The 10205-nt window shown below is 42.9% G+C and overlaps 1 protein-coding gene across 1 annotated transcript; it reads left to right on the top strand.

Moving 5' to 3' along the window:
• The first annotated feature begins 6672 nt into the window (after positions 1 to 6672).
• LOC145607218 (uncharacterized) lies at positions 6673 to 7122 on the top strand. Its single transcript, XM_081662943.1, has one exon. The coding sequence runs from the start codon at positions 6673 to 6675 to the stop codon at positions 7120 to 7122; it is 450 nt and encodes a 149-aa protein (XP_081519069.1).
• Positions 7123 to 10205: the final 3083 nt, after the last annotated feature.

Raw genomic sequence — 10205 nt, 5'->3', positions numbered from 1 at the left:
TTCCTAGAGTTCCTAGAGTTTAGTACTAACGATCATGAGTTCCTAGAGTTTATGAGGAAAAACAGAGAAAGGGGAGAAGAATTGGATGAACATTTATTCAACCAGAATTGATCTTTTATAGATCTAATTTGACAGTTACGTAAAAGGATAAGAACGAGCCGTTATTCTGATGATAATTGTTGGATAAATATTTTTAATTAATTATTAAATAATAATTAATTAAATAATCAGAGTTAAAAATTAAACCGATAAAAATAAATTATCGTATTAGGATTTTATTTCCGTGTCCGTGTCAAGTGGCTAAGTGCTAAGTCTTTGATTATATATAAGCCACTTAGCCCACTTGTCCAAAACACCCCTTAGCCCACTTGTCCAAAACACCACTTAGCCCATTTCATAACTCATATCCAATTGTTTACATAATAAACAATACATCACCTTCTTATTCTTTTCACGTGGGATAACCTCCCACACATAACACAATTATTGGAAATACTCCAACTATAATATGATTTCAATACTTTTGTAGTATAGTATTAATTTGTGTGCAAGATTAGAGGACAAGAGAATTAGTTTAGATGGTTAAACAATAATCTTTCTTCTAACAGGTTGAGTGTTCAAACCTCAATTAATTGGGTGACGTGACGTATTAAGGAATTGAGTATGTGATGTAGCGCAATGAGAGGTCTACGTGGCACATAGACTTTCTTAGAAACGCCTTTTAATATATTAGTATACTGGACTGAGCTGAACTGAACTAATTATAGCTGAACTGAACTGGCATGATTGGAGCTGAACTGAATTGAATATTTTATGAGAGAAGGAAATAAGGAGCTGAACTGAACTGAACTAATTGGAGCTGAACTGAACTGAAGTAATTGGAGCTGAACTGAACTGAAGTAATTGGAGCTGAACTGAACTGAAGTGAAATTAAGTAAATGTGAACAGGCCCTAAATTTTTATTATTACTTGGTGGTGTTTTTTTTTTTTTTTTCATTATTCTTGAGTTAAATGATACAGAGTAATTATTTTCTTTCGTTACTTTTGACTTATGGCGCAAAAAAGGATGTTACTCCTCTCTTTGTAATTAGACATTGATTGTCAATGATACGCCTCAAGAACGAGTTGGGGAGATGGAAACATTATCGAACAAAAGGAGTGCAAAGTTTACCTGTATGAGATGATATCTGGGTATGACCGATATCTTGTAAAAGCACGTGACTAAACTTTGAACAATTGTGACTAAACTTTGAACAATTGTGAGAAGGCGCCGATATGCGCCAGAAAGCAGACATATCGGCTTGTCGGAATTCGGCACGTGGCAACAGAAGCTCGACACTTGGCACAGGAGGCTTTGCATGGATGAGAGCCACCTGTCAAGGTGGATCATTAAAATAGTAGGTAAGACCTCATTAATGAGGACATTTAATGACTCTCTCTCTCTCTACTTTCTCTCTCTTACTTATCTTCTTCTCTTAAACACTTTCTGACTTTGTCATCGGAGTGGTTATCCCCGGATCACCCCGGGGTTAGCGAACTTCTTCTCATTGTGTAGGTCCTCAGCTTGCCGATAGGAGTATCAGAATCTCAGGTCCGAGTTCTTGGGGAAATCAGATTCAGACAGAAACAATTTGGCGCTAGAAGGAGGGGACATTGATCACTTCTATCGCCTAAGAACCTCACACAAAACATATATATAACAACGATAATCATGGCCGGAAGCAATGAAATACCAGTAGAACAACCCTCAGGTGGAAATAGTGGATGAAACCTATACCTTAGAGGGTAACCAGTTTCACATGCCGATAACCTCCCCCGCAGGTGGAGGGGAGGCAAAAGATCCTATGGCGGCATTCACGCCAGATGAATTGGAAACGGCAGCAAGGGTGATGAGTGCAATGAGTAGGAAGAGAAAGGAGGCTGAGGCGGCACAGGCTGAAAAGGAGGCCGATAGAGGAGCACCGCACCGTAACCAGGAGGAGCAACACAATCAGTTGATGAACTCGCCGAGGAGATCCCGACATGAATCGCCGATAAGATCGCACACAATGTCACGGCGGGTTGAACAATCCTCAAGTCGCACCGTGAGTACTAGAACCCAGCAGCAGAGAAGTTCGCAGGTAGATGGGCAGGCAGTGCGAACAGTGGTACAGTTAAGGGCGTCCCCGTTTGCCCAGCATATTTTGGACCAGCCAATGGAAAAGGTGAAAATGCCGACTTGTAGGTATGATGGAAGAGGGGATCCGGCAAGATTCATAACGTCCTATGAGGGGCACATGATGTTGTATACCAACTCGGATGCAGTCTGGTGTAAGGTCTTTCTGACTACTTTGATTGGGGCTGCAGCCGATTGGTTTAACAACCTTGAAGTTGGGTCGGTAGATAGTTTTGAAAGATTGACTGAGATGTTTGTGGGTCAGTATGTCAGCAACAGTGTGAGGCAGAGAACCTCTGGAGAATTGATGGCCGTGGAGCAGAAACCAGATGAATCTTTGAGGGATTACATTAGGCGATTCAACAATGAGGCAAACACCATCCCAAAACTGCAACAAGAAATAGCTATGATGGCTTTAATGAATGGCTTGGTGATTCTGATTTCAAACGGTACCTTACAAGGAAAAATTTGCCGACATTAGCAGTGGCGTTTAGCAAAGCTCATGATTACATAAAGAGTGAAGAATTAATGAAGACAAGTAGTAGACATGTCGTTGCCGAAAAGGGGCAAAGTCAGTATGAAGGGATATCGTCTGGAGGAAGTAGGCCGAGAGCTCCTGCCCCGGGAAGGGGAGGATGAAGCCGGCAAAATTCCAGACTGACAAGGCTGCCAATGAGATATAGCACCTACACTCCACTGAATACACCAAGGGCAGCAATCTACTCAGTAAATCAGAACAGAGAGGATTGGTCAAGGCCGATTCCCATGAAGGCAAGGCCAAGGGATGTGAAGAAGTATTGTATGTTCTATAGAGACGTGGGGCATTATACGGAGGAGTGTACGCAATTGAAGGACAACATTGAGGAATTGATCAGAAAAGAGCATTTAACACAGTACCGGTTGAATGCAGGCAGGAACCAGCAACCGGCACAAGCAGTTGAGAGGCAACGGATAGGGGCAAGGCCTGAAAGGGCGCAAGGAGGAATAGTCCGACAAGGGGATGCAGGAATACCGCCGTTATCTACTGGAAGGGTAGATGTGATAACGGGGGGACCAATTCATGGAGGGACAATTAGCGGAGCAAAGAAGCATTTGGCTGAGCACCGTCATCTAGTTTGTGCTTTGGATGTAGACAACCGTCCTCGGCCAGCGTCGATACCCCAGGTAGTGTTCACGGAAGAAGATGCACGGGATGTAGTGTTCCCGCATGATGATCCGTTAGTCTTAATAACCAAGATAAATGGGGCTGACATCAAAAGAGTGCTGGTAGATTGAGGTAGTTCAGCAAATGTGTTGTTTATGCAAGATTTCAATGAGATGAATATAGGAAGGCAATACCTGAAACCGGTATCATATCCTGTAATCGGGTTTAATGGGTCGACTGTAAGGCCAGAAGGGAGTATTGTGTTACCGGTAAGGCTGGGTGACGGGCCACAGGCAAGAGATGTGATGGCAGAGTTTCTGGTGGTAGATGTTAAGTCAGCTTACAACGCAATTATCGGCAGACCGATAATACATGATATGCAGGCCGTTGTATCAACTTACCATCTGGCAATAGCTTATGTGTCGAATTTAGGAGCTGTAGAGAAGGTGTATGGGGGTCAGGTTATGTCAAAAGCCTGCTATGTGACAGCTTTGAAGAATCCAGTTGGTAGTGCTACGATACCATGTAATCCGATAAGGGAAGGTGAGCCGGCAGTTCAGGATTTAACTATAAAAAACTTTGATGCAAGGCCTGAGGAAACACCAAGGCCATTACTAGGGGGAGAAACTGTCCAGGTTGAATTGCAACCGGGCAATCCGAGTAGAACAGTGAAGGTTGGGGCTGATATGGATGTGGATACAAGATGTAATTTGATAAGCCTACTGCGAGAGAATGCAGATGTCTTTGCGTTTTCGGCAAGTGAGATGCCGGGAATACATCTAGAGGTGATGGAACATAAGCTGAATGTTGATAGAAAATTCAGACCAATAAGGCAAAAGAAACGCAATTTCTCAACTGAAAAAATAGAAGCAATCCAGGCTGAGGTGAATAAGCTCTTAGCGGCAGGGTTCATTGAGCCTTGTACATATCCCGAATGGTTGGCTAATGTAGTAATGGTGAGAAAGCCGACAAGGAAGTGGCGAATGTGTGTGGATTTTACAGATTTAAATAAAGCTTGCCCTAAGGATTGCTACCCATTACCCCGGATAGACAGGCTGGTAGACTCAACCTCTGGTCATGCAATGCTTAGTTTTCTAGATGCGTTCTCAGGATATCATCAGGTCAGCATGCATAAGGCTGACAGGAATAAAACGGCTTTTATAACAGATGTCGGTGTGTACTGTTATAAGGCAATGCCATTTGGGTTAAAAAATGCAGGGGCAACCTATCAGAAGTTGGTGGACAAGATATTTGAAAAGCAGAAAGGTCGGAATGTTGAGGTGTATGTGGATGATACGATAGTGAAAAGTAAAGAAAAAGGGGACCACATAGCGGATCTGAGGGAAACATTTGAGACATTAAGGAAATATCAGATGAAGCTGAATCCGGAGAAGTGTGTGTTTGGGGTCAGATCAGGGAAGTTTTTGGGCTTTATGGTCAGTGAACGGGGAATAGATGCAAATCCAGATAAGGTGAATACGGTACTTCAAATGAAACAACCAAAAACCATTCGTGATATACAGAGACTGACTGGCAGGATGGCAGGATTAACCAGATTTATCAGCAAGTCAGCTGATAAGGCACTTCCGTTTTTCATGATACTAAGAAAGAATAAGGCATTCGAGTGGGGAAAGGAACAAAGTGATGCCCTGGAAGTAGTAAGGAATCATCTTAGATCTCTTCCCACAATTGCCAGGCCCGAGAAGGGAGAAGTGTTGCAATTATATATCTCGGCATCGCCAAAAACGGTGGCAGCCGTTTTGTTAGTGGAAAGGAAGAAGCGACAACAACCGATATACTTTGTCAGTCATGTATTGAATGCGGCAAAGCGCAGATATCCAGTGATAGAGAAAATGGCGTTCGCAGTAGTAGTGGCAGCTAGGAAGTTGAGGCCTTACTTCGATGCACATCCAATAGAGGTGCTAACCAATCACCCCTTAGAGAAATCACTGCATAAAATGGATACATCTGGTAGATTACTGGCATGGGCAGTTGAGTTGTCGGAGTATGAAATAAGCTACAAGCCTAGAACATCAATTAAGGCTCAAGCATTATCGGATTTCATTGTTGAAACCACATACACCGATGAAGAGGAAGAATTGGGAACATGGCAGGTATCAGTTGATGGTTCAGCTACAGCAACGGGAGCAGGGGCTGGAATTGTGATAACGGCCCCAGGCGTGAAAATGTTTGAATATGCCATGAAGTTTAAGTTCAAGGCAACAAATAATGAAGCCGAGTACGAAGCTGCAGTAGCTGGAATGCAGTTGTCAATAGCGGCAGAGGCAAAACGGCTAGTTTTAACAACTGATTCTCAGCTGGTATCAAGTCAATTCAGTGGGGAGTATGAAACTCGAGAGCCGGCAATGGTGAAGTATTTGGAGAAGATGAAGTAGTTAGCAGCGCAGTTGCAATACTTTGAGATCAAATTGGTTCCGAGATTGAAAAATGCTCAAGCAGATGCGCTGGCAAGATTGGCAAGTTCAAGTTTTAATGACTTGGAAAGGACGGTCATGGTGGAGATTTTAAAGTAGAGAAGCATAGATGTTGTGTCGGCAGAAGTTCTGTGTGTTGATGTTGGGGACCAGTGGTATGATAAAATACTAGCATACCTCATTCATGGTGCAGGGCCAATGGATAAGGGGGAGTTGAAAAGATTGAGGAAAGATAGTGTGTGGTTTGTCATGTACCAAGGCCAGTTATACAAAAGGGGTTTTCACTGCCATTGCAAAGGTGTATAACAGACTTTGAGTCAGCAAGATTGTTAGAAGAATTGCATGAGGGTAGCTGTGGTAACCATCTCGGAGCAAGAGCCTTGTCCAGAGAAGCAATGAGAAGGGGATACTACTGGCCGACAATAAATGCAGATGCAATAGCTTATGTTAAAAAATGCGAGAAGTGTCAAAAGTTTGCCCCAGTTATCAACTTGCCCCCTAACGACCTGACTCCGATATTAAATCCAATCCCTTTTGCCCAATGGGGAATGGATATAGTAGGCCCGTTCCCATCGGCCACGGGTGGAAGAAAATTTCTGATAGTGGGGATTGACTACTTCACAAAATGGATTGAGGCAGAACCGGTAGCGAAGATAACGACATCAGAAGTGAAGAAATTTATATGGAAAAGCATCTTCACAAGATTTGGGTTGCCGATGGCGATGGTTTTTGATCATGGAACCCAATTTGACTGTAAGCCAGTCAAAGATCTCTTAACGATGTACAAGGTAAAATTTGCTTATGCAGCAGTATGCCATCCACAGTCTAACGGCCAGGCAGAAGCAGCAAATAAGCAAATAATAACAGCAATTAAAAAGAAGATCGAAGATGCAAAGGGTTTGTGGGCAGATTTGATACCAGAGATATTGTGGGCAAACATGACAACAATTAGAGAGGCCACAGGTGAATCACCTTATACTCTGGTTTTTGGAACAGAAGCAGTCATACCAGCAGAAATTGGGTTGCCGACATTCAGGATTCAGCATTACTGTGAAGACCAAAATGATTTACTCCTACGACAACAGTTAGACTTCTTGCCAGAGCTCAGAGAAAAAGCAGCAGTTAAGTCAGCTGCATTTAAGGAAAGAATGTCAAGGGCCTACAACAGAAGAGTATCTCATCGGCCGTTAAGTGTGGGAGATCTGGTACTGCGAAGAACAGCGACAACCGGTAAGGGAAATGAAGATGGAAAGCTGACTGCAAGTTGGGAAGGACCTTATCGGATTAGAGATGTCGTCATCCAAGGATCGTTTTATCTAGAAAGTTTGGATGGGGCACCCCTGAAGAATGTATGGAACTCGGCTGTATTGAAGAAATACTATGTGTAATGTACAATTTTCATGTGAAGCTGATATCAAAAAGGGTATCAGTGATGAATGAAGAAATATTCAGACAATATGTGTTGGAAATAGGCATCCTCCATTTAACAAAACAACGTTAAATGGGATGGACAGCTCAAAACCGCTTCCGTGAAGTTAATAGATATACAACCTGATCAGTTGTATACGTTAACTCACGAGGTTGCTGGTTCAAAATATAATACCGGCAAAATCAATTCGAGTATACGCCGATATGAGGCGTAGCTCAGAAAGTGATCGCCGAGAGGGTACCTAACTAGCTAAAACAACAAAGCAGTAGGTGACCAATGTTATAATCTGGACCAGCAACAGATGATTATTACTTAGTATACATAGTTCTAATACAAACTATGTACACTGGGGGGAGTAAAGAATGAGATAGATATCATGCTTTGATAATTTTTAAATGATATCACGCTTTGATAATTTTTGCGTAAGATATCATGCTTTAATAATTTTTAAATGATATCACGCTTTGATAATTTTTGCGTAACTTTTAAATGAGATAGATATCATGCTTTGGTAATTTTTACGTGATAGTTGTTAAGGCCGTTGTAGTATGATTATGATATTGTCAAGTTTGATAATTGCTGGAAGTTGTCAGATATCAGACAACTCTCTGCTGGGTGTCAAGTAAATCCCTATTTTTTGTGAATTGCTTTATGTATTTAATCCCTAATTAGTATGATAAGAGATGCTTAAATTTGTAAACAACTGATAAATGACAGAATATAATGAAAATGAGTTAAGTTTACACAACAACAGAGTTGACAATTGACAGACATCACCACAAAAAAGAGGTATATGCCGATAAAACAGCATTGTCAAAATAAATGTTGAAACATACAAAAGACGATAAAAGGAGAGTTATAGCTGATAAGGTCCAATGATACAAGACCCACAAGAAGATGTCGGTGATGACTGCCCGCCCCTTCAGGCTTGTGCATTCTCAGGCACTGGGGAATCCAAAATGCTGGGATCTTTGGGGCCCTCATCAGCACTTGGCACCAGATTGTGTAAGTCCTCTTCAGAGAATTGTTGTGTCTCGAAGCCGGAAGGGATCTTGTAGGCTTCCTCGTTGAAAGCCTTTTCAACCTTAGCCCAATCTTCCTTCTTCCAACCGGCAGCGTGGGCGACGCATCTCTGAGCAGCCGTCCAACCTCCATCGAAACGATCTTGGAGCTTGGAGCAGAACTCATTGGAAGCTATATAACGACCAACCGCTCTCTGACGAATACCAGGTTTGTCAGCTTCCATTTTTTGAGCCTTTTCTTCAAGACTCTTAATTTTAACTCTGGCATCCCGGAGATCTTTTTCAACCGAGGGAAGGCGCTCAATGGCCTTATTCTTCTCGGTGATCTGAGTCTTCAGACTCTGCACTTCTAGCTCAAGACTGGCAACCTTCTCCGCCTTAACCTTCAGCTCCGACATCTCCTTGTCATCTTTCTCTTTTATTTTCTTCAAGTCATCTAAGGCTCTTTCAGCATTGCTGATGATTTCCTGCATGGCTCTTTGGCTGGAAGAGGCCTGATGATGTTTCTCCTGATAATAACGGTACATCTCAACGAGCTCTGTACCAGACATGACAGCCTAAAAAAAAAAATAAGATAAAATAAAATATATATAACAAAATATATGAACAGTTAAGAAAAGGATAAACAGAATAAGTCTATATCGATCGAAGCCGTACACCAAATGCAAAAATATATAAACGAAGGGTTAGGGTACCTTCATCATGTTATGCATGTGAGTAGACTCATTCCCACCTTGCATTGGGTCATCGGTAATCATAGACTCATTCCGGCCGACATCCATGTTGGGTTGCCAACGGTCTCCGGAATGACCAGCAGGGAAAGCGAAGCCTTTTAGAACTTCGTCTGGAAACCTTCCAGAGACTCGTTCAATCCATTGATTGGATCGATACGTCAGGGCCGGAATGCTTGAATCAGAGCCAACCGTAGTAGGGGCAACTGTCACGGTTGGCTGAAGCTGACGAGGGGACTCGGCAGAAGTGAGATCTTCGATCTCAATCCCCTGAATAACCTTCTTCACAATGGCCTCAGGGCTCTTAGTTTTGGTGATGGGTGGAGTCTTCTCGGACTCCGATTGGTCCTTCTTCTTCCCACCGCGCCCTTCAGATTGCCTAGGGCTGGAGATCACAATTCCACCTCGCCGATTGGCCAAAGATGTCGTCTTTCTCTTCTTGGCATTGTCATCGGCCATGATCTCAGCTCTTCTTTTGGCACTGACAGCTGGAGCGCGGCCGCAAACGGTAGCAAGATTATCATAGGGGCTTGAAGCTTTAGGGCAACGTCTGAGAAATCTTCTCCCGTCGGAAGATAAGTCGAGTTGCCTGTTGTCCAACTTGTCAATACCTGAGAGCAAAGAATGTAAGTTCAATCAGCTAGGTACAGATAATTTTAAAAAAAAAAAGAAAAAGAAGGAAGAAAAATTCAATAAAATAAACAGTACCATAATGGTCAGTCCAACAGAGACCGACACGAGACAACGGCGCGTTGCCCCTAATGTAACTCACATTCGGCACCCACACCTTAGGAACTATGCGGACCTTGCCGTCACCTTCATCAAATTCTGAGACGTCAAAATGATTGACGGCTCTCTCTTCATGTTTACCGAGATCCCTCTCGGGAATTGAGTCAAAACGAGGGTGAGGCTGGTAAAAGGTTCTTCTTAGAGGAAAGTCCTCAGGAACCGACATGAAAAAGAACCTCACTTGCCAGCCCTTGCAGCTTGTCAGTTTGGGATGGACGGTATATTTGTGAGGTTGGGTATACAAGGACCACCACCCATCTGACTGATCGTCTCTCTTCAGAGTAATCAGTCGTCTAAAAACGTTAAAGGTTAGGGGATAATTTCGATATAGCATGACCCAGATGGTGGCAATAACGGCCCGAATAGTGGGAGGAGTAACCTGAACTAAACTGACGTTCCAGGCCTTCAGGATTTTTGCCACAAAGGGATGTAGAGGAAAGCGAAGGCCGAAGTCTAAATGCTTCATGTAAATGGCCACGGAACCTGCTGGGCAATCTAAT

The sequence above is a fragment of the Chenopodium album genome, chromosome 23 (genome assembly GCF_948465745.1).
Source record: "Chenopodium album chromosome 23, dcCheAlbu1.1, whole genome shotgun sequence".
NCBI classification, from domain to species: domain Eukaryota; kingdom Viridiplantae; phylum Streptophyta; class Magnoliopsida; order Caryophyllales; family Amaranthaceae; genus Chenopodium; species Chenopodium album.
This window is presented reverse-complemented; position numbering and strand designations above follow the sequence as displayed.

Excerpts from the sequence above, each read along its gene's own strand:
- LOC145607218 (XM_081662943.1), top strand. The coding sequence starts at position 6,673 with ATGACAACAATTAGAGAGGCCACAGGTGAATCACCTTATACTCTGGTT.